General features: G+C 53.2%; 8 protein-coding genes across 8 annotated transcripts; 3 read left to right on the top strand and 5 right to left on the bottom strand.

The window, feature by feature from the left end:
* Positions 1–1610: 1610 nt before the first annotated feature.
* GIS2 (gig suppressor) lies at positions 1611–2439 on the top strand (the record flags this gene model as incomplete). Its single annotated transcript, XM_083195477.1, has 4 exons — positions 1611–1704; positions 1756–1767; positions 1830–1993; positions 2050–2439. 4 exons carry the CDS (start codon positions 1611–1613, stop codon positions 2437–2439), a joined length of 660 nt encoding a protein of 219 aa, XP_083048493.1.
* Positions 2440–4631: 2192 nt separating this feature from the next.
* Positions 4632–7671, bottom strand: ACO1O0_006080 (uncharacterized protein; the record flags this gene model as incomplete). The annotated part of the gene is made up of 5 exons (XM_083195476.1): positions 4632–5333; positions 5361–5585; positions 5679–6892; positions 6960–7095; positions 7630–7671. The coding sequence occupies 5 exons, from the start codon at positions 7669–7671 to the stop codon at positions 4632–4634; spliced, it is 2319 nt and encodes a 772-aa protein (XP_083048492.1).
* Positions 7672–9214: 1543 nt separating this feature from the next.
* MCM2 (MCM DNA helicase complex subunit MCM2) lies at positions 9215–11959 on the bottom strand (the record flags this gene model as incomplete). The annotated part of the gene is made up of 3 exons (XM_083195475.1): positions 9215–9460; positions 9521–11873; positions 11955–11959. The coding sequence occupies 3 exons, from the start codon at positions 11957–11959 to the stop codon at positions 9215–9217; spliced, it is 2604 nt and encodes an 867-aa protein (XP_083048491.1).
* A 511-nt stretch (positions 11960–12470) lies between these two features.
* Positions 12471–14201, top strand: ACO1O0_006078 (putative zinc finger in N-recognin-domain-containing protein; the record flags this gene model as incomplete). Its single annotated transcript, XM_083195474.1, has 3 exons — positions 12471–12607; positions 12666–12720; positions 12783–14201. 3 exons carry the CDS (start codon positions 12471–12473, stop codon positions 14199–14201), a joined length of 1611 nt encoding a protein of 536 aa, XP_083048490.1.
* A 226-nt stretch (positions 14202–14427) lies between these two features.
* On the bottom strand, positions 14428–15652 carry ACO1O0_006077 (uncharacterized protein; the record flags this gene model as incomplete). The annotated part of the gene is made up of 2 exons (XM_083195473.1): positions 14428–15113; positions 15187–15652. The coding sequence occupies 2 exons, from the start codon at positions 15650–15652 to the stop codon at positions 14428–14430; spliced, it is 1152 nt and encodes a 383-aa protein (XP_083048489.1).
* A 424-nt stretch (positions 15653–16076) lies between these two features.
* ACO1O0_006076 (uncharacterized protein) lies at positions 16077–16607 on the bottom strand (the record flags this gene model as incomplete). Its single annotated transcript, XM_083195472.1, has 2 exons — positions 16077–16324; positions 16448–16607. The coding sequence occupies 2 exons, from the start codon at positions 16605–16607 to the stop codon at positions 16077–16079; spliced, it is 408 nt and encodes a 135-aa protein (XP_083048488.1).
* Positions 16608–17064: 457 nt separating this feature from the next.
* Positions 17065–18073, bottom strand: ACO1O0_006075 (uncharacterized protein; the record flags this gene model as incomplete). The annotated part of the gene is made up of 5 exons (XM_083195471.1): positions 17065–17167; positions 17230–17285; positions 17358–17774; positions 17838–17959; positions 18025–18073. The coding sequence occupies 5 exons, from the start codon at positions 18071–18073 to the stop codon at positions 17065–17067; spliced, it is 747 nt and encodes a 248-aa protein (XP_083048487.1).
* Positions 18074–18968: 895 nt separating this feature from the next.
* ACO1O0_006074 (glycosyl hydrolase) lies at positions 18969–20495 on the top strand (the record flags this gene model as incomplete). Its single annotated transcript, XM_083195470.1, has 4 exons — positions 18969–18977; positions 19118–19546; positions 19600–19764; positions 19827–20495. 4 exons carry the CDS (start codon positions 18969–18971, stop codon positions 20493–20495), a joined length of 1272 nt encoding a protein of 423 aa, XP_083048486.1.
* Positions 20496–22833: the final 2338 nt, after the last annotated feature.

Below are 22833 nucleotides of genomic sequence, written 5' to 3'. Positions count from 1 at the left end.
TTAATAAGACGCGCAGGAGTTGGATGCTTATTGTACCTGCAGCTCGAGATTGGACTCTACACGCTGGGCGCAGAGCCACTCGAGTTGTCTTGGGGATTTGGGATACTCTGTACTGAGTACTAAGGATATAACTACCTGATGTACATGTATTTATAGGTACTACTGGTACTTGTGGTAGGGGGGCAATCAATGTTATCGGCGGGGAGTACTGTGAAGCGGCGCATTGAAGGATATGTATTTATACATGTTGACCTTGGACCACCGTGAGCCACTGCGCGATTCGAGCACGGGTGTGGCCCAGAGAGAATCAAGACGGGAGTGATGGTGCGCACATTAAGGTACGGGGCGGAGGGACTCATCGACTCGCCAGGGAGAGGAAGGCCTGGGCCGAGTTGGGGAGTTGCTGAATGATGAATGTGGCCTCCCCTCCCTGGGCGAGCGGGCAACAAGCGGGCAGGTGGACACCCACCACCCTCCAGCGTTGCACCGATCTGTCCCCCTCCGCTCCTCTCCACTCCACCCAGGAGCGTCACCTGTGTGGTGGCCGTCCCGGCTCCCTCGAAATATTCCTCACGAAAATTTTTCCCCTTCCCATCCTTCTCCTCATCACCTCACGAACCGGATTGCCTTGTTGGTGGACGCTCGACGTTGTCGGTATCAAAGTCGCTGGAAGCTGTTGGAGGACCGTTGAACCTCTCTGCGCAACAAACTCAAATATCAGGTGCGTCTCAAACCGTTCGAGGCTGCGTCTCGTGGCCTCCCGGTTCCTCAATTCCACCCGTTGCGCCTTGCACAACCCCCCCCTCTGGCCCTGCGCGCATTGTCAACACCGGTCTCTGCCTACCGCAAATCTCGATGTGCTTGCGATTCCGCGCGATTATTTTTCTTCGACTATGACCCGACATTCTTTTGGACGCCGTTATCGCTCTTCACGCGCCGAGACTCTCATCCTCGGCTTCAGGTGGTCCTCAACCGCGTGCGACCCGATGAAGTTTTGTGCGACACCGATCCAACAATGCACTACTTGGTGCATATGCGCTAGCCACTCCCGCCACGATGCCACCTTCGAATCTATACCCTGCGCCTGGCTAGTTCGCGACCAAAGCCACGAGTGACACGAGAACATGCGATTCCAGGATCCCATCCACACCGAACTACTGCAATTCGCGCAATTGACGCCCCCGCTATACTTGGCTCGCCTCTCTACCTGACATACCAAGGGTAACTTATGGGATATGTGGCCGTACGAGACAGTATTTGGACCGCTTCCGCAACACCACGACCATGCGCCAAAGTTCTAAATACCCCATTGGGATGCGCTTGTGCTCTTCGCGCATCGTGCTTTGGAGTAGTGCTTGATCCATGGGTTCTCGCGTAACAGCGCATGCATCCTTTTTACCTCCGGCTGGTTAGGATCTTTACCAACATGGTCTTTACCAGTTACGCCATCGACATCGCTAGGGGAACTGTTCAATCGTTATCGCAGGGCATCGAGGCTGGACATGCTACTTTGACCGGATTACATGGTGTCGTGACCACTTCGATTTAACATGGCTAACTTCTGAACTGCTTATAGACATACAACCGTCTTTTATCACACAACCTTCACCATGTCTTCTCTCTCTCGCCGAGCTTGCTACAAGTGTGGCAACGTCGGCCACTATGCTGAAGTTTGCTCCTCTGCTGAACGTCTTTGCTACAACTGTATGTCCCCAGCATTCGGTCTTAACGAGTATCATGCTAATTAATGTATAGGCAAGCAGCCTGGTATGCTAAATTCTCCGATGCCTAGTTACAATGACGCTCCAGTACTAATCACACTGATACAGGCCACGAGTCAAATGGCTGCCCTCTCCCTCGCACCACTGAGGCTAAGCAGTGCTACCACTGTCAGGGCCTCGGCCATGTTCAGGCCGACTGCCCCACGCTGCGCTTGAGTGGAACTGGCACTAGCGGACGCTGCTACAACTGCGGTCAGCCCGGTCACTTGGCTGTACGTTGCGATTTACCCCCTGATGTGCTTTTCGTTATCTGACCAGACTCATGCAGCGCTCTTGCCCTAACCCTGTCGGTCCTATGGGCCGTGGAGCTCCTATGGGCCGTGGTGGCTATCCCGGTGGCTATGGACGCGGCGGCTTTGGTGGCCCCCGTCCGGCTACCTGCTACAAGTGCGGTGGCCCCAACCATTTTGCCCGAGACTGCCAGGCCCAGGCCATGAAGTGCTACGCTTGTGGCAAGCTGGGCCACATCTCGCGCGACTGCACTGCTCCTAACGGTGGCCCCCTGAACACGGCCGGCAAGACTTGCTACCAGTGTGGTGAAGCTGGCCACATCTCTCGGGACTGCCCCCAGAAGAACGCCAACGGAGAGATTAAGACCGATGTCGATATCAACAGCGTCCCCGCCCCCCCTGTCGCTCCTATTGCACCCGTCGCATAAACAACAACCGGGGACTGAGCGTTTGCCCTCACGGCTCACCACAGGCATGACCACGAGGGTGAACACAAGGCGTGATGAGACGCATCGCCAATGGCGAGGTCCTCGTCGCGGGTTACAATGCCTGTTCTTCTATTATGTTTCAACCTTCACCCTTTGATTTTACGTTATCGAACGAATCCCCGACGCATACACCTCTACGACATGATTTTCTTTATCTGGTTTTATTCTACAAAACCCCTCTTACTCTACTCCCGTCATTACGGCCCGGCAAGTTACTCCTGATGGTTCTGGATTCTTCCACCGGCGTATTCGGTCTGTCCAAAAACACATCTTACACCTCTTTTTTTTTCACTTCCACCATTCCCACCTCTTGGAGAACTAGGGGTGACGGCAAGGGAAACTTCTTACCAGCGGCTTGATCTCCTCCGCATGGCACGTTTATATCGAAATGGCTTTGGATCACGCCTGGCACGGCCTTTTATGGGAACGGACGACAGTTACATGTCACATGTCTCTTCTTGACGACCTGAAGACTTTTTAAGGCACTGGCGATGGATATACCCCGCGAGACTTTTTTTTTCTTGGTTGTGTTGTTGTGTGGTGAGATTTGAAAAGATGCTGCTCAATGCAGTCTCACATGGATATTGCCATCCACCTGGAGACGGGATGGGACGCAGTTCCCATTATGGCCTAGGCATCTCTCGGGTTGGACAGGCGGCGACGATAGGCACAAGGACATTCTGCAAGACATGGAAAAGGGCCCGTGGATGTTGAGAATGGGAGTCGCAAGGTTCGATGTTCACGAGGCGCGGAGAAGACTCCCACCACAACGGAACGAAAGGGAGATGGCCAAAGAAGGTTGCAAGGGACATGGTGCGTAGGTCCCTTGGTACGAGAGGGTGTGACTACCTTAGCTAGGGAAGCTACTCGATCGGAGGAGGAAGTGTGGTGCGCAAGGCGAGGCGGATGCGGATGGTGCATTTGGCACGCTGTAAATGATGAGTGCAAGCGGCCCAGAATCAGTCATGAGTTTGTTTACCTTGGCAACTGCCATCCCTTCACCTTGTGAGGTCATTAGTATTCGTACTTGCTGCCAGGTCACGTAGGGCAATTCTGGCAACTCTTGCTTGCAAAGAGAAGCGTATCCGTATTTCTCTGTACCATCGACGTGAAATCATAGTCTAGTATTAATATGGGATCTCAAGGCTGGGGACTCATTGAACGGGAGGCAGGCGGTTAGAATAGCAAAGGGCCATCATCATCGTAATTCGTATATCTGTGTATGTATTCGCGCGTATGTTATGATATACTTGAATATATTCCTATACACCTCGAGGTATATATATGTATAATATATGACTATTAAATTATGTGTGCATTCTCTCTATACACGTACTAAGCATTATACTATGCCTGTGCGAGTACGTAGTTGTTGTTAGGTATATCGATAGTACTTGTAACTGCTTGGGAGGAAACTTGAAAAGTGATTTAGCCAAGAGAGAGATTGGATACTAGTATTAGTAGTGTGTCTCACTGGATGTACTAGTTAGTACCAGTACCTAGAGGCGGGAAGGGTGAGACTGTGGGGGATATAGAATGGGGAAAAGGGGGTCATCCTTCTAGTACTTTCTCATCAAAAGACCTAAAGCTGGAAACTCACAGCTGTGCATGAAGTATTAGGGCAGAAACTTCCATCTCTCTTACCTTAGGTCTAGCTAAGCTATAAAAAACAATGTCTGTCGTGACCTCGAATTTGTTAGAGTAGGGAGGAAAGCGGTCATGATGTATATGAGGAGTAGACAATCATACTTTGGCCACGTTCGGTGATTTCTTGCCGGGCTTTTTACCCAAGTTGTGCCCATTGCACTGCTAATAGGTACTGGTACGTACGTACGTACGATAATACCAAGTGACAGTGAACGTTCAGATCCGTGAGGCCTGCAGGCTTCCCATATGCTTAGCATCCTAGCCACAACACAACGCATTGCTTCTTTTGATTCCGTAGTCCGTTTCCCGAGTTTGCCATCCAATAGCCATTGTTTCCATTCATTGCGGCCCAGAAAAATTATAACCCAAGTAGGCAGTTATGTACGTATGCCGCTCACGCAAATACTCCTCTCATCCTTTGTTTCCCAAATATCCCAACACCGTGCTGAAAACAATTAATCCGCGGAGATCAACTACTGGGTTGATTATATCCAAGTCTTTCCCGAGCTTAGTCTTTGATAGCTTGACCTCTTTACCGGATCATGCTGTCTTGCCGTGCTGACAGCCTCGTCCGTATACCTTCCCTTCCATGGCGCCCCTCTGGCTTCCTCAAAGAAATAGTGGTTGGCGCTCGGTGCATACGCCACACGCCACGGAACAACGAGATCGCGCTTGACGGGGCCAGCACCACAGCTCCCCTTGAGCTGAACGCTAGGCGGGCTGTTGATCGCAAGCGCAAACAAATTTTGCGGCTCAGTGAAGTCGGTAACGAGACCAGATCGCAAGATCAAGTAGATCAGACAGAAAAGATTAATGGCAAAGACCAGCACGAGGATGATGTAGAAGATGCTTTGCCAGTCGTTGACATGCCCGGACGTGTACTGCTGAGTGCGGATTGATGCGTTGAAGGCTTGCAGGGGCCCAGGGGCATCTATCATTGTCTCGTTCCATTCCCAATAGTGGCGAAAGGGGGAGTTGATGGAGCCGAGGACGATTGTGGAACTTGCGTAGACGGCGAGAGCTTCTGCCATGGAGGGTAGGGACGTGGGTAATTCGGGACTATTGAGGGCGAGTTGGCTAAGGAGACGGGCGTTGGAGGCGTTGTTATTGTACACGCCACCGTTGATATCCATTGAGAGGCGCCATGCATCGGCGAGCCACTGCTCATGGTTAGGGGTTGAATCATACTGTGAAGGGGAATGTGGCTAGCTCACCTTCCAGTCCATGACTGGAGTTCCCCAATCCTGGCCTTTAGAAAACGAGCGAAGATAGCTATCCTTGTCTTCTGTATCCTCGCAGATCACTGCCATTTTGGCGCCTGTCTTTCCGGATACATCAAAATGCGTTGAGCAGTTAGGGGATAACCATGACTTGAGCTCGCAGAGTGTATAGTTGCCAGTGCCGAGAATTTTACCCATAATGTATATGGAGTCAGACTCCTGCACGGTCGAATTTGTAATTAAGTTGTAGTCAGCGGGATACTAGGAAGATTTAGCAATGCTGGGCTGTAAAGATAATAATAGGTGGCCTACTAGTTGGAAGACTGGGGGCCGGCGGCCATGTTTTGGCCCCCATTTGAAGATGTCATCTACCGCCGTGCGGTTCAGGAAATTCTCGCCCCCATCATCGTTTTCAGGTTTTGGCACTTCGTCGTCCCATCCCTGTTGCCCGATAGTCTGGGCCCCCACACCCGTGTCGTCCGTCTTGGCGTATGGCCACTCTGTATACACTAGGGGCTCAAGCTCGCCTTTATCCATGTTGACACACATGGCATTGATGGTAGGAGAAACGACTCCGGCTCTAATGGAATATTCGCCCACTCCCGCCAAGTCATCGGGCTGCAGGATGCCATTGGTCATGTCCGTGGCTGCGCCGTAGACGCCTGGGTGAGGCATGGCTAGAGTAACGTTGTTGATGATGCGGCTGTATTCCTTAAAGCTGGCGGCGACGTTGCTGGATTGTGTCTCAATCCATGTGCCCGTCATTGTCGTGTTATCAAAGAGAAGCGTCGAACCGGGCGGACGACGCTCCAAGGTATCCATGGAACTGGAGCCGTTGTTGTTGATAGTTGTCCATACCTCCATAAAGCTCTGCAGGTTGCGGTACGACTGGCCAGAGAATTGAATGTTCAAGCAAGATTCTGCGGCGTACTGCTCATCCTCATCCTGGAGAAGCGAGGGACACACCGCCTTGACCCATTGGGCATTGGCGTATGAAGCGCGGATATGCCCAGACAGTTCCTTCTGTTCCCAATTTCCATATTTGAGTTTGGGAGCCACCATGGCATCAGATGCTGTGGTATAGAAGGTCGCAGCCACAGTGGCAGTTAGAGCAAGGGCACCGAGGATGGTCATGCCGGCATGGGGTATGGTCTCGGCGTGAGTAATGAGAGACCCGGGCTGGATGACCCAGTTTCTCATTGTCATCTCGCCGAGAGTCATGCCACTGGTATTTCTGACGATCGCGCGGCGAGTGAGCATCTGGCCGAGGCAGGCGACGAAAACGGTCACAAATGCCATTTCAATGGTCTTGGAGATGAGAGCAGAGACGGTGGTGGCTGTGGGCGGGTTGAGGCCGTATCGGGAAGAGATGCCACGGCCCCAGCGGGGTTGGAGTATGGCCACGACGAGCCAGATGCCGCTCATAATGGTGGCGTATATAGACAGGATAAAGATGGTGATGGAGAGCCAGCTTGTCCTTTTGGCGTGGATGTCGCCCTTGGAGACGCAGTAACTAGGCGGCTGACCTGGGGACAGTTAGCTCCCTTCCTCCTCCTCAGTTTCCACACTGAGGGTCTCTAGGCATCAACTCACCAAAGCCTTTGTAGAAGACTTCGTCGTCAAACTCATCCTCCAAGAATTCACCCCGAGGATCTAGTTGCCCCGGCGTACCCTGGGTCGATGCTGTTGTGGCTGGCGTACCAACGTATGACCTGAGGGTATTCGACTCCTGAGCGCCAGCAAAGCTCGATTGCGGATCCCACGAGCCCCGGTTCCTTGAGTGCGGAGAGCTCAACAAGGAAGGCCCCCTTAAGAAGCCACTGAGAACTGGTGTCGAAGCGGCAGTGCTGGCGGCTAGACTCAGAAGGCCGTGGTGTGAAAGAGAAGCGCCTGGCGGACTGGCCCCGGATCCGACAGGTTTTCGACGGAGAGAATTGCGATTGTTGCTAGGGCTGCCATTGATGCTAAGTCCTGCAGGCAAATCCTTTGTAGGAAGCCCTGAGATTCCCAAGCCCCCTGCGCCTATTTCAGAGGACGTCTCGTCTTGGGGAAGGTGTTGTGTAGGGGGTGACGATGAGGATGAAGGCCCAGCTGTGAAGTGGTGGTCGCTGGTGCCAAAGTGAACCATTTCCTGGCCGTCGTCGGGCATCATCTGGTAGCCACTCCGTCCGAAGAAAGCTGAGGGTGAGAAGTCCTTGATGGGGGAGACTGGGATGCGTCGTGATGAACTGGGTGAGACAGCTGAGACGTGATCCTCGCTCACATCCTCAGGCACGGGGTGCAGCGCCCGTAGAGGCTCTGCCATGCCGAGGGCGGGCGACCTTTGGCAGCGCTGTCTAGCTATAGACAGATGTGCAGCGCCTTGGGGGGTAGCATATGCTAGTCGGCCTAGATTGGGAGCATAGATGGGATCTCCGTCTGGTTTGGAGAATGGTTGTCTGGATGTGGGCTGAGACGTTGGAAAAGGGGCGGGCGAACTCAGATGCCCAATCGACGCATGGAAGAACGCACAGGGAGAAGAAAAGGGAGGGAAGGAAGAGCAGGATTGAGAAGCAGAAAGAGGATGAAAATGAGAGTTGCAATGATGCCAAACTTGAAGCCCCGGCCGAGGTGGGAACAGCAGGGCAGAGCAGCAAACGGGGAAAAAGTATTATGCTGCAGGGCAGGACCAACAACCCGACAACCTATGCGAGCGAGTCTGGGACAACGCACAGTACAAACCAGCTTCTAGATGCAGCCCGAACACCACAGCCTGCTTCTCGTACGGGGCACACAATCTGGAGACGATGTGTGGAGGCAACGCGGACCGGCTGTGGTCGGGTTGGGATTCCCACATACTACGGATACCTACTGTGTTGTGTATATACGTATTAGGACGTGAGATTCATGTAATTTACGGATACATGGGGGCGCCAGGTATCATACCCTGGTCCCAGGGGACAAAAACAGAAATAGACGGGCCCGACGCTGGGACCAGACCAGGCTCAGAAGAACAAGAGAGCCTCCGTGCGTCTCCAATCGCCAGAGAACAAGAAATCCAACGGCCAGACAGCCATGGTGCCACGGGCCGGATGCTGGCCAGTTACACCGATGCTTCTCCGTCCCCTCCTCTCTTTGTCTTGTCATGCACCTCGCTTACCCTTGCGTCAAGCTCGACAAGGCTGAGGCGGGGCTCGGTCTACCGACCCCAGTAGAAAAACAGCCAAAAACACATGCTGGTGAACAGTGCTAATGCTGACTGAGAAAAGACGACGACCTGGGTTCAGTCGGCCAGTCCGGAAGGTCGACATCGGGCCAACTGGAGAGGGGAACGTGGGGAGACGCAGGCTGACGAATGTCCCGTCCCAATCTTCAATTGGGCATAGTACGGATATTACAAGGGTTTGTGTGTGATGTTGGTTGATGTCTTGATGAGAACATCGATCAAGCTGACTGGTCCTATTTATAGGTACTATCTCAGGACGGGGTAGCTGTCCGTTTCTAACCATTGCATTTCAACGTCTTGCGCTGGCATTTGCACGTTCCATTTTCGCCCTCCCCCTCTTTACAATGCTTTCCTTGGACAGAGAATGTGCCCGATCTCTTTTTCCAAAAACACCATTATCCCCTTGCACCAGAACCTTGTGTCGCGCAGGTGGTGGCTGACATCTCTCTCAGAGCCTCAAGTTCCCAACTACGGACAAGGAGGCTCAACCCCGACGTCACAGTCAAACTTCCTAGTACTTTGCAATAGTCATCGTCTATTTCTGCATCATCAATACCCTATCCCAACCCTATCCTGTCCCGTACCGTACGTGAAATACATGAAAATCATTCCTATGGTATCTGTTTCGAAAAGATTCTGCAGTCTACGCCATCACTGCCGCTGGCCTCCTCTGGTTGTTGCCGCTCCCCTTGTTCTGCCCTGGACGTGCTAGCGTGTACTTGGCAAATGCCCTTGCTAGGGCCTTCTTGCAGCTCACCTTTTGGCTACCCACAAAGCTGTCCACCGTCACTGCAATCGCCCGGTCAATGTCCTGCGCTGAGCAGTACTCTGACAGCCGCATCCGGCAGAAGGCCTCGCTGATACGGATGATGGCTTCCAAGTGACGCACCTAGTACCAGCCATGTTAGTCGACCCGAGCATCGTTCGCAAACTTGTGTAGAACACTTACCGTAATGGGGTACGCTCCCGTAGCAAGAGACTCCCTCCTCATGTCGGCAAATAGTCGCGCAATCTTGTCCTCGTCTAGGTGGTATAGCTTGGGGCTGCACCGTTCGCGCGCGTACAGGATGTACTTTCGAAGCAGCGCCTGGGGGACTTCTCCATTCTTCTGACCCGACGGGGTTGCCGTCCCCTGAGTCTCTGCCTGCTCCGAATCTTGCTCGACCTCCATGGAGTCCTGGTTGGCCTGCGATTGCGGGTGGCTGCGGCTGTGCGATCCGACAATGAAACGTGCCAGACGCTCGTCCTCTGCGGGTTCGACCGTATCGCGGACGACGCAAAGCACATCAAAACGAGACAAGATGGGCTCCGTCAGCTCAACGTTTGCCGAGAAGGGGATTGTCGAGTTGTATCGCCCGCCTATCGGGTTGGCAGCGGCAATGATTCCGCAGCGTGCCTGGAGCGTCGTTACGATACCCGCCTTGGAGATGGAGATTGTCTGCTGCTCCATGGCCTCATGGATCGACGTCCGGTCTTGGTCGTTCATCTTGTCAAACTCGTCGATCAAGCACGTTCCGCGGTCTGCCAGTACGAGAGCACCGCCCTCGAGCGTCCACTCGCTCGTTAAGGGATCTCGGCGAACACTGGCCGTGAGACCGACAGCGCTGGCTCCCTGGCCCGTCGCAAAGACAGCTCTGTGGGCTGTCTTCTCTACGTACTTGAGAACCTGCGACTTGGCCGTACCGGGGTCACCGAGAAGCAGGACATTGATGTCACCGCGGACATGGTGGGATCCCCTGGTTGTCTTGGCGACGCCGCCGAATAGGGACAAGGCGACAGCAGTCTTGATGTCCGTATGCCCGTAGATGCTCGGGGCCATCGAGTTGATAATCTTGTCCACAACGTTGGGGTCCCGTGAGAGTTTACGGATCTCCTGCTCGTCCTCCTCGGTTAGGCGGAAACCAGCCAGCTGGTCGTGGGACTTGACCACATTATTCGCCTCTAGGATGGTCGCAAAGACGGGGAAGCCGTTGCGGTTGTTGAGCTGAGCGTCATAGTTGTTTCGGTAGATGCCGGTGACTTCAATCTCCTCTCCGGGTTTGGCCTTGTCAATGAGATCCCACAGGAGGATCACCTCCCGCTGGCGCGGAAGACGACCAGCGGGGACCGTTCCGGGGGACTCTTGCAGGGTCAGCTTCTGGTAGTTGCGGTAGACAGTCTTCTCCGAGTTGAGGGTGAACGGTCCACGAGACTGGCAGCTCTGGCAGAAAGTGACCTTGACCTCGACATTCGACTCTTGTTGGAAGGGGCCCAGAGTCGACCCGCACTTGGTACAGTCAAACTTGACATATTTGAGCTGCGGGAAGACGCCTGTCCGGCGAGTGACGACACCGCTCACCCGCACCAAGCAGTTGAGATGCGACTGACGGAGCTGTCGTAGGGTGTAGTGTACAGGGAGGTCGAAGATGCGAACGTGAATCTCTGAATGGATTCGCTCATAGTCTGGATAATGAAGCAAAACAACATCCATGGCTACCTCGTCAAAGAGTTTGAGAATCTCGGCCGGGGCGTTGGCTAAGAAATACGCGAGGATAGCCTTACTCTCTGACAGGTGCTCGTACGAGACTTCGAGCGACTCGGCATTGACCTCACCAAGAGTTCGAATGCGGTTTCCGTAGACAGAGGACACCGAAGCATCAGTGTATGAGGTAAGGAAGGCTCTGAACTCGCGCTTGATGGTTCGCTGGACGGCGGCCTGAGATATCCACTCGGTCAGGTTGGATGCCTTCACATCGCCAAGAGCTTCTAGAGACAGTTCCTCTTCCATGATGTCGGCATCCATGTCATCTTCGGGATCCTCATCGTAATGATGCCGGCGGCGTCGTGGTTGAGCAGTCAAGTCAATGTCTCCATCCTCATCGTCTCCTGGCAGGAAGGCAGCTGGGATCCTCTGGCGACGCGCGACTTCTCTGTCGCGCCGGTTTAGCTGTGCTTCAAGTTGTCGCCTGGCGGCGAGGTCCATGTCACCGTATTCCTCATCGTCAATGTCTACGCCCTCGTAGCCATCGCCCTCCTTGTCCCTGTAGTCGGCCTCAAAACCTTCACGGAACAGATCCACATCGTCGTCGGCCATCTCGTCGATATCATCAAGATCATCTTGAATCTCGGGCTCATCTTCGATATCGTCGTCGTCATCCCCTCCATGAGCAATGTTGAAACCTGTGGGAGGTGATGAGGGCATGGGACTGGAGCCTAGGCCGACTGATGAGCCGCCATCGCCGTCGGCAGTGCGTGAGCGCTTGCGGTTTGACCGAGGGGGTACTCCTCGGTTCGCCGACGAGGGGTTATCTCGAAGGGGGGAGCTGCGAATTTGTTAGAGACAGTTGGGTGGAAGTCCAAGGCGAGGGTGGAGCCGAGGACGACGGTTTCTTCAAGATGCATACCTCATGGTGGTGGCTCTCGGTAGTTGTGGTTGAGTCAAGAGTGAATGGTCGTATGTGTCTTTGGACTCGGTGAGCGTGGTGCTGTTAGAAGGGACAATGATGGTGAAGACGATTGACGAAGGAAGAGTGGGATGGTAATGCGGCGGCAGGAGTTCGAGTGGAGGAGGGATGAATGGATCCATCTTGTTGGCGCGTGCCGACGCGTTTAGACGCGTTAAGTAGTCGACGCTAAACCGATTCTGCAGAGGACGCGTAAAGTGGTTTTTTTTAACGCTGGGGGGCTAAAGAACAAAATTAGTCGCGCACCATAACAGCCAGAACATGGTTAGTTATTTTGTCTAGACTCCACGCGATTGGGGTGTGACGTGAGTCGAGCCCTCCGCCTGGAGCTCGCACGCTTCATTGTGACGAACTGTCTTGTGGCTTCCATCTCATCGCATCGTCGTCGATCCCTCATTTATCGTTGTTTGACGCAGATTTCTCTATATAGGTCGCTTTTTTCTTAAATTGTCGGCAATGTCAACTGATCCCCCTTCCGCACCGGCTGGTGACGTTGTCGGCGCTGGGGCGCAAATCGAGCCTACCACTACCGCGCGCAGAAACAGCTTCTCGGCACAGTCGCAAAAGTCCGGCGACTCTCAGACCGCTGCCGAGTTAGTCATTTTCATACAGAGCTCCTTTAAATAAGGCTCACTGACACATGCTGTTTAGGTTTATTCGCGATCAAGAAGCTCTCGAAGCCGATGCCCGCGAGGCCCTGCCATACGTTTGTCTAACTAATAGTCCCCGAGATCAACCTCACTTTTAACTGACCCGGCGCTATCTTAGAGCATCGATACCTGCACTAAGATTCTTGGTCCTCTACGTCAAAATGTCTTCGCGTGCTTGACATGCAATCCGCCTCCCGCATCTCCAGCACAGCAGTGGACGCCAGCTGGCGTCTGCTACGCCTGCTCCGTCCAGTGCCACGGCGAACACACCCTCGTCGAGATCTTCCAGAAGCGAAATTTTACATGCGACTGTGGCACCACACGTATTCCGTCGACGAGCCCGTGCAATCTGCGCACCAACAGCGAGACGAACACACGCGGCGGCGTTCACTCAGAGGAACCCGATCCGAACAACAAGTACAACCACAATTTCCGCAACCGCTTCTGTGGATGTGAGTGCGACTACGATCCTTTTGAGCAGAAGGGAACCATGTTCCAATGCATTGGCTTGGGGACGACAGAGACAGGAGGTTGTGGCGAGGACTGGTACCACCCAGGGTGCCTAGTGGGGATGGGTCCTCGGTGGTTCGAGAAGATGAAAGTCGAGAACCCCAAGCCTTTGAAAACCGCTGGTGACGGCGCACTGGCGGCAATCTCGGAGGCCAACGACACGGTGCAGGGCGGGGAGCCCAATGCTGCGGTCCAACAAACTGCGACTGACGACGACGATGAGCCACCCATGCCCCCTGGTTTCCCGGAGGAGGACGATTTTGAGGGCTTTGTCTGCTACAAGTGCGTCGAATCAAACTATTGGATTAAGCGTTATGCTGGCACCTCGGGCTTCCTACCAGCTGTAAAGCTCAATCATAATGAGGAGTTAGAGCCACAGCAGGAAGAATCCAACTCAGGGAAACGCAAGGCAGAAGACGATGCAGAGAACCAGGGAGAAGCTAAACGAATCAAGCACGAGGAAGAACCAAATAAGGAGACCAAGGAAATGGATGAAGACGGTAAAGAACTAGTGGACCGCCCCCAGGATGTCGCCTCGGACTGTAAGCTACCCAACCTCCCGCCGCCGCCTAAGGAGCGGGTTTCCCTCTTTTTCAAGGAGGATTTCAGAGAAAAGTTCTGCCGTTGCAGCTCCTGCTACAAGCACCTCAACGCCCACCCGCAGCTGCTTGAGGAGGAAGAGACCTACGAGCCACCGTTATCCGATGATGGGGCCTCCCAACATGGGGGCTCAACACATGGTAGTGGTAGCCTGTTAGAGCGCGGCGAGAGCGCGCTCCGCAACGTTGACCGTGTGCGTGCCATCGAGGGTGTGATGGCGTACAACCACCTGAAAGAGCAGCTCAAGCCTTTCTTCCAGCAGTTTGCGGAGAGTGGACAGGCGATTGGGGCTGAAGACATCAAGGCATATTTCGCCAAGCTGAGGGGTGACGAAGACGACATCAAGCAGGCTGGCGAAGCGGCGGCTTCGTCCAAGGACGGCGGCAGTGGTGATAGCGGTAACCGCCAGGAGCGGAGTGGGTACTAATAATGTTTGATTCAAGTTAGCAGGCGCAGGAAATGTACGAGTAGGATATCTGTCACGGTTATTTTTTACTGCGAGAATTTGAAGAGTACAAGAGTAGCCAAAACGGAGTGCACTCAAATTCCTACTGTTCCATGTCCCTAACACCGTCCCATATACCACAAGCTAAAAAAATGCCAATCATACATCTGGGTATCCTCTATCGCTTTTCTCTCGATCCAACATAATTTCATGATGGACCTGTTGATCCCGTACTGGACGCAGCGCTGAGTGGCCGTGGAGGGGGTGTCGGGATCCCCTGGTGACTCGTGTCCTCTCTTTGCATTGCAACACCACCCATGACACCCATGTGGTGGAAGGGAGACGGCTGTGGCTGGCCACCGCCGTCGCTGTCCTCGGCTTGGCTGTCGGTCATCATCTGCTCCTGCGCGGCCCGTTGCTCCAGCTCCCGCAGCCTCTCCTTCTCGGCCGGATCGATGATGTCGTCGTCGCCGCTCCAGTACGTGTCATCGTCCTCGAGCTCCGGCATGGCGACGCGCTTCCAGAAGCGCAGCTCCTGGCGTGCGGCAACGGCCTCGACACGGCGGTCCCAGCGGCGTTCGTCCTCATCGTAGCGGCGGCGGAAGGCGCGAAGGCTCTCGTTGGCGCGCGAGGCGTGGGCCTGCATCTCCCACATCTGCTCGCGCAGGCGGCAGTTCTCGCGGCGGGCCTCGTCGAGCTGCGACCGGTAGGACCGATGCCACGCGGCCACGTCAGCCACGTGCTTGGCCTTGTACTCGTGGAACTGCTTGAGCAGCATGGCGAAGACGTTGGCGTACTGGGACAGGAGGCTGGCGTTGGCGTCGCGGCTGGTCTTGGCCTTTTCGAGGGATTCGGAGAGAAGGGATATGAGGGCGTCGAGGTTCTCTTCCTGGGCTAGGGGGTGTTCTGTCAGTACCTGGTCCGAGTTTTTGAAGGAGGCAGAAACGAGCCAGGCGTCTAGACGTACCGTTGATTTCTTCGGCGGCAGAATCTATGACCTCGCCGTTGCTCATTCCATGCGTGCGCGCCCGCGACCTCACCCTACCCAGCCCATTGACTATATCCTCTGTGACTCTCCGATTGTCTGCCAGCTGTCTGCTTAGCTCCTCCACCATGCCGTAGATATAGTTAAGCTCGGCTTGATGACCAGCAGGCGTGGGCATGGGCATGCCACCTGCAACGGGCATGTTGGCGCCGTTCATACCGTTCATGGCGAACTGGCCCTGCTGCTGCTGCTGCTGTTGCTGCTGTTGCTGCTGTTGCTGCTGTTGCTGCTGTTGCTGCTGTTGCTGCTGTTGCTGGTGGAGTTGGGCAAGGTGCTGGGGCAGATGGAAGGGTAGCTGGGCGCCGGGAGCGGTGGGAGGCTGGCGGACCTGTGGCTGGCGGTTTTGCTGGTGGTTGAGATCGTGAGCCTGAGGCGCGTTCAAGCTCATAATAGAGTCTGGTACTGTGGGGTCTGCCGTATCGCGGGCTATCGTGGAAATGGTGTGGCCACGAGGGTCTGGGTCTGGTGCAGGGGCAGATGCGTTCCAGGCACGACCTGATGTCTGGGGACGGGGTTGCGATAAGGATCAATTGTGGGTCACTTCAACTTCGAGTTCCTCACCAACTACACCAGGTTCACCAACCCACTTTATTGCACATGCAGTTTTGATACTACGAAGCAGTGAATATTGGTGATTAAGTTGTTTTGTGGATAGAAGTATTTTGTATATTGATAGGTGAGCGTGAAACATGATTGCAGATATATCAAGGTAATGCACCTTCTTTGGCCTCTCCACTTGCGTCGATCCAAACGAGAATCAACATTCGCTCGTCATGCCCTTACAAGTTTCCACTGGAGATCCCTGGCTCCCATCAAAACATCTCCTGCAGCTGCTTGAACCGCCTATCTTGTTTCCGGCCCCGATCCCTGGCCTTCTGGGCTCCGTTGTGGTCAATTTTCTGGACCCGGCATTGGCCGAGTTTTGTAGCGTCATAATCATCCGTGTGGTGTTTCTTGGGCTTCTCGCGCTCACCAGTCGCGGGACCCCGTGTCGCCCGAACATCTTTACGTTGGCGGCCGCTTGTAGGGTGGACACGGTTGCCTGTCTCTGTGGTCTCGGCTTCAAGCCTGGTGTTAGTGATGACGGTTCTTTTTGACGAAGTGGTATTTGCCAAATGAGTTTTGGTACCTGTACGAGTAGGGCGGGGAGGCCTGGGTGGCCCTTGAAGGCGGACCCTTTTACCGCCTTCTGTATCTGCGGTGGAATCCTCGGGCTTGGGGACTTTGGCTGTTGAAGTGAGGTTCTCGGAGATCTTGGTACCTGGAGCAAGGGTGGGAGTCCGGGTAGATTTATGTTTTCTGGAGACCATTTTGGCCTTTTTGCCGTTCTTGAGGGTCTTCATGATTCGTTTGAGGAGGTTTGGCGTGTTTGAGTTGGTGGTTGTGCTTTGAACTTGAGTGAATAGGTTATGTGGGCGGGTTGTGTATGCTGTTGGAGGGAAGTGATAAAGAAGGGAATCCGGAATACTCAGGGCATTATATACCTGCCATCATTATTGTTGACAGAAATTAAAGCATGGTTTGGCCACCGTGTCCAGGTAGTTGCTATGATAATTTAAGGAGGCGTCGTTGTACATCTATTTTATGGTTTGCCATGAAACTTTCGAATAGTTCTGAGGTGTAATTTGAGATGGGTATAGTTCCCTAGTAAGTAGAGGCATGCGCATCATAGCTTTAGGCTGTAGTAAACAAACAAAGAACTAGTCAATAAAACACTTGTGATTCAACCCAAGGTTTGTGTGTGTCTCAACAGGCTACCCAAGAATTGTTGAGAATATTGAATATTCAATCATCGGATGACTACGATCTCTGGACTAGCTTGACAAGCCTTTCGGCCATAGGCCCAACATCCCCGGGGAACCGAGCGCTGATATAGTTGAAGCTATCATCCTCAACTACGAAACTAAACCACACATAGTTAGCCGTCGGATTTTGCCAGTTCAGAGTATCTGCCCAAAAACTTACGGGGTCGGCAACAAGCTGCATTTGAAATGGGAAGGATCTGCGAGCTGTTTGCGCACCTAGGAAACAAGACATGTAAATAAAGGGGAGTCTGAACATATAGGCCGTATGGGTGGGACAGATAAACATACGGAAACTTCAACGTCCTCGCTCCCCGCACCATAGGTCTTGTAGTAATCGCCTAAGAAAGCTCTCGTTCCCCAGTAGGCGAGCTGCTCGAACCTCGCGGGTAGCGCCGTCGTCACGCACCCGTGGAGCACACTCTTGCCATTGTCGGTCTTGGCATTAGAGAGCACCATGACTCCATGGCACACGGCGCCAATGGCCTTGTGGCTTGGCTTCCTGGTCTTGGGGTAGAAGTCGACCAGAAGCTTGTGCACGGCGCCGGAATCGATGATCTGGCTGACGGCCTTGTCGTGCCCTCCGGGAAGGAATACTAGATCAAAGCTATCGAGGGTGAGGTCGGGCGCAGTCCAGGCCATCGGATGCTTCCACTCGTCGGATGCCGTCATGGCGTCATACTGCTGCACAACTTTGCTATTGGCGCCCTGTCTGGGTGTTAGACGCGGTCCAATGGGCAGTGTGTTATGCTAGTATGAATCATGAGGTACCAGGAGAGTCTGAGTGACGCCTCGGAGCATCTTTACATCGCATTCTGGGGACTTTCCTGCCTCGGTCGCAAAATTGACGTCAAGACCAGCCTTCTTGAAAGTTGTGTAGGGAACGGCCGTCTCTGGTAAGCGGCGTCAGCTCGATACTGACAGTGGCATTGGTGAGTGTATGTGTGGCCGCACGCACCGGTGGGATCATGGCCATAGTCGGCCATCATTATAAGAACCTTGACCATTCTGGCGAGGTGCTTGACTGTAGATAAGCTCTTGTGGGTGACTAGGTTTGGATATTTGCTGGTAGCGAGAAGGTGAGAAGGATGAAGTACTGAAGCTATAAATTCAAGTTGTGGCGATACATCAGATGCGCCCGAGGTCCTGCCCCCGTCACATCCATCGAGGGATCGGGATTCGGCTATACCACACGTGACATCCGATCGCGAATGCTGGTCCAGAATCAGCACTTCATTATTCCGCCCGGATTGAGTTGGTAATATTAAGAATTTCGAGTTGAAGCTATGTGTATATCTCAGACGATGATTGTTTCTGTCCTTCCTCCTGCGAATACTTGGTATACTTGGTATAGGCGGTGGTGGCATTCGTAATTTAACGCCTGCCTCGACTTCCACATACACAATTCCCAATTATGTGTATTTACCTATTCACCATGCGGACATGCTTAATGCCGGCTGGAGCCGTTGAATGAGCGACTTGCTCAGAATTACGCTCCTATGGTACATGTATTTAGTTCACGCTGTAAAAACAGCTAATGCTACTCTGATGGAACCAGATGAACCTTGCACACATGGAATTATGTGAGCCCGAATTATTGGTGTACCCTTTTTGTATGCATGTTTATGCTACCTCTCCTTGGCTATTGATGTGATTTGCGCGCCTGTTCGGGATGACACGCTGCGACGTCCCAAGATGGCAAATACCTTCGCAAGACGGAACCCGCTTCCCCGGGTCATCTTGACTCTGATCGAAGGTATGTATGGATCTCCCCGCTTTCTTTGAGCCGAGGAGGCCTGGATTATTTAAAGGGGAGTACTTTCGTTGTTTAGACTTTGTTCCCACAGGTCCACGGTCTGCACGCCCCGAGAACCTGTGCACATCAAGTCGTACCTTCACAAGATGGTCCTAGTTACTCAAGGCAAAATTATGACCCTACTCGCAGCAGTAGGGTGTCAAGCTTCATTGCAGGTCATGTCGGGAGCAACATGGACGGCGGTATGAATGTCCCGACAGACTGACATGCCCACGCTAATAATGTCCACATGCAGATCAACACCGGACACCACATCCAAGCCCATGGGGCAGGGATTATCGAAGAGTCCGGAACTTTCTACATGATTGGCGAAGACAAGACCGAGGGTTCGGCCTTCCAGAACATCAACTGTTACTCGTCCACCAATCTTGTCGAGTGGACGTTCGAGAAGGCCCTCCTGACCCGGCAGGCCGACGGAGACTTGGGTCCCGGAAGGGTGGTCGAGAGACCCAAAGTCATCTACAATGAAGATACCTCCACCTATGTCATGTATTTGCACATTGATGACAGCAGCTATGGCGAGGCAGCAGTTGGTGTAGCGACGTCGAACACTGTCTGCGGCGAGTACACTTACCTCGGCAGCGCCCGGCCTTTGGGATTCGAATCACGAGATATTGGCCTGTTCAAAGACGACGATGGGTCTGCGTACCTGCTTACAGAGGATGTAAGTATAATGACCTAGGATGAAAGAAACCCACCACTGACCACTCTTACCAGCGACCCAATGGTCTTCGCATCGATGCACTAAGCGACGACTATCTGAACGTCACCGAGAGCGTGTATCTCTGGGACGAAAACATCGAGTCGCCCGCTATCTGGAAGACAAACGGGTATTACTTCATGTTCGGGTCCCGGCTAACAGGCTGGGATCCTAACGACAACGTGCATAACCCCTTCATCCTGTAATTGACTATGTAGATTGACTGACGCGGATGGGAGAGCAGATCTACAGCTACGCCTCGTCTTTGAAAGGACCCTGGTCTGCATGGACAGAATTCGCCGACGACGGGTCCAACACGTACCACTCGCAGACGAACTTCATCCTGCCGTGGGGCGACAACTCGGCGATATACATGGGAGACCGCTGGCAGCCGTCTAACTTGATGCGGAGCACGTACGTGTGGCTACCCCTGGAGGTTTCCGACGAGACGGGTATCTGGTTGACGAACCGGGCTGGATGGGTACCGGACGCGGTGTCGCGGACATGGAGCGCGGGGCCGGCTGAGGGCGCGTACGAGGGTGAGGAGGCAACGCTCAGCAACGGGTCAAGGGCGGTCAACTGCTCTGGGTGCAGCGGAGGCCAGGCGGCTGGGTACGTGGGCGGAGAGGATGGCGGGAGCATCGAGTTGGCTGGAGTGGCCAGTGATGAGGCGACAAGAACGACGTTGCGTCTGCGGTACGCCAATGGCAATAGTGGTGAGCGGTACGGGGTGGTGACGGTCAACGGCGTTTCCCACACAGTTGCCTTTCTCCCAACAGAGGACGGGCAGACGCCGGGCAGCAGCACGGTGCACTGTGATCTCGAGATGGGGGATGCCAACTCAATTATCATCGAAGGCTTGGAAGGGGGGTATGCGGCCGATATTGATCAGGTAATTGTCCCCGTCAGTTAAGGTTATAAGATCAAGGTGTTTAGTTACCTAGCTGTCTAGCTGCAAACATCGAATGGTATCTTATAGGGGGCTAGTCTATCCAACTTGCTTGCCCATTGTCAACTTTCATCTCTACAACCTCCTTGCATCCCAAAATTGCTGGCGGAATCATTGTTTGAAACAAGTGTTGTGGGACCCGATCTTCACACTCTGTGGTAAAGTCATCGAGACTGCCAGCATACCACCACAGGCCCCGCTGCTTTAACTGCAGGCCATATATACCGTCCGGTAAGTTAGATTGTAGATTGCTCACCTCAATAATCCTCACTAGCGGTTCTCCAGGCTTGAATGTCACGAGATTCTCCAGCCTCGGACGTGGGTCGTGCTTCATGGTGTCATATAATCGAAGACGGGAGACCTAGTCTTCTTACGCACGATGGTATCTTTGGCGATGTCCCGAACCTGAATGTTGGATGCCGGCGATGGTGTCTTAGCATCAATTATGCGAGGACGGGAATCTTCAATATCTCCTTCTGATCCCAGTGGCTCAGGTCCAAAGGGGCCTCTTGGAATAAGAAAATGTTGGCGGCCGCTTATTTGAACAGTGACAGCCTCGGTGCCGGTGTTCACAGTTGTGAGTTTAAGGTGTGTTGCGCCGTTCTCCCCCTCACTGTTGTGATGTTGCATTCGAGTTTCAATCTTGGGTGGCCAGGGCAGAGACGGTACCACCGTGAACGATGCACGTCCGTCTGCTTTGCTGCTAAGCAGCTTGAGAGGTCGACATAATGGGGAATCGTTTCCTAATTCTTTTAGGTGTTCTCCTTCATCTGCGTATTCGTGGCCGTGCCCACCCAGATTACCGCCAGCTCTGCCGCGGATGGCATATCTCCCTCCTGGTTCGAAAATCAATCCAAGGTCACTGTTCGGGTCGATATTGTAGTGATAGACTGTTAAATCCTTCTTCCAGTTCTGAGTTCTGCCAACTGGCGAAGAAAGAATCACGTAGGGCCTCTGAGACCCCTTCTTTATGTCACTTTGACTTAGTTGCCCTAGGTCAATATCCGTTCCTCTTCCGCTTTCGACATCTTGAGCAGAGATTGTGAGAAGACCCTGAGAAAGCGCGTAGGGAACGTCCAGTATCGACTCTGCTGCATTGAAGAATAGGGCACGGGGATCCGTATCTTCTGGCGAGCGGCGAACAAGACCAAAGACAATGCTGAAAGGTAATTTGCCCGACTGGTCAAAGACCTGATGTGTGCTATTGATGATTGTGCGAATTTTCAGCTCTTGCATGGCTGCGGGGGAAGATGGTGTGGCGGTTGAACTTGAAGGAAGACACAAGTCTGCTGTAAATGATGTGTTCTTATCGACCTTTAGTATTGCATCCGTGGTACTTGATGCCTATTAACATATCTGAAATAACACGTACATGTAGGCAGCTAGGTAGGCTTCAATACGACTAGATATGACGAGTTTACAGATGACTCTATCAGGCTTGAATGACCCAACTCACTTATGACGTAACATTGATGCATTGACTCAGCTATTGGAGGATGATCCTGCTGCAAAGAACAGAATGAGTCAAACCTAGGACGGGGTTGGCCCATTCAAGACACCTAACCAAGTGACCAAGCCGCATTATGCGGAAGCAAATGACGCGAGAACCGTCCCAGAAGCCTCCTAAAAGCTATCAAATCTTATAGCTAGACGACTTTTACAAGACAACCAAATAGCTGAGATGGGTTCCATCACCACCACTGTCTCCTCTGTTCCAATGGGCGACAATAGCTATCCTAGACGCCCCAAGTTTAAAGAAGGCGGCACGTTTGACTGGACAACATGTGTAGAGTGTTTTGAAAATATCATTCGAAGGGACGATCTCAGCAAGAGTGTTGATGGAGGGCCGTTCCCGCTGTCACGGACCCCAGGATATTGAATCGGTTGGTGGCTAACACCAAAGCAGAAGGCATGTCGACCAAGATCCGAAACCTTATATCTGCCTGTCTGAGAACCACTCGAAGACTGGGACACCATTTGGCACATTCAGCGCTTATAGTAGCCATATCAAAGAGAAATATTCACTAGTTGGATCCCAGACGTCCATCCGTAGGTCCAATGGAAGTACGACATGAAAACACAACATTCAATGTCTTGGTTCTCTTACCGCGCATGGGCAAGGGCAAACGTGAGCAGCCAGCCAATAGAGTTTATCTAAGCTAAAGCAACTTGAAACTGGCCCTATTAGTGAGAATATGTAGCGCAATACCTCAATATGGAGACCAGAAAATCTTCCTAGGCGACGTTGTCATCGGCCAGACAATCGTCCAATACGACTTTGGGAAGGGATACCACGACGGAT

This window comes from Amphichorda felina (genome assembly GCF_050947745.1).
Source record: "Amphichorda felina strain 45539 chromosome Unknown scaffold_6, whole genome shotgun sequence".
Lineage (NCBI taxonomy): Eukaryota > Fungi > Ascomycota > Sordariomycetes > Hypocreales > Bionectriaceae > Amphichorda > Amphichorda felina.
The sequence above is the reverse complement of the archived record's forward strand: the minus strand, read 5'-3'. Positions and strand labels throughout refer to the sequence as shown.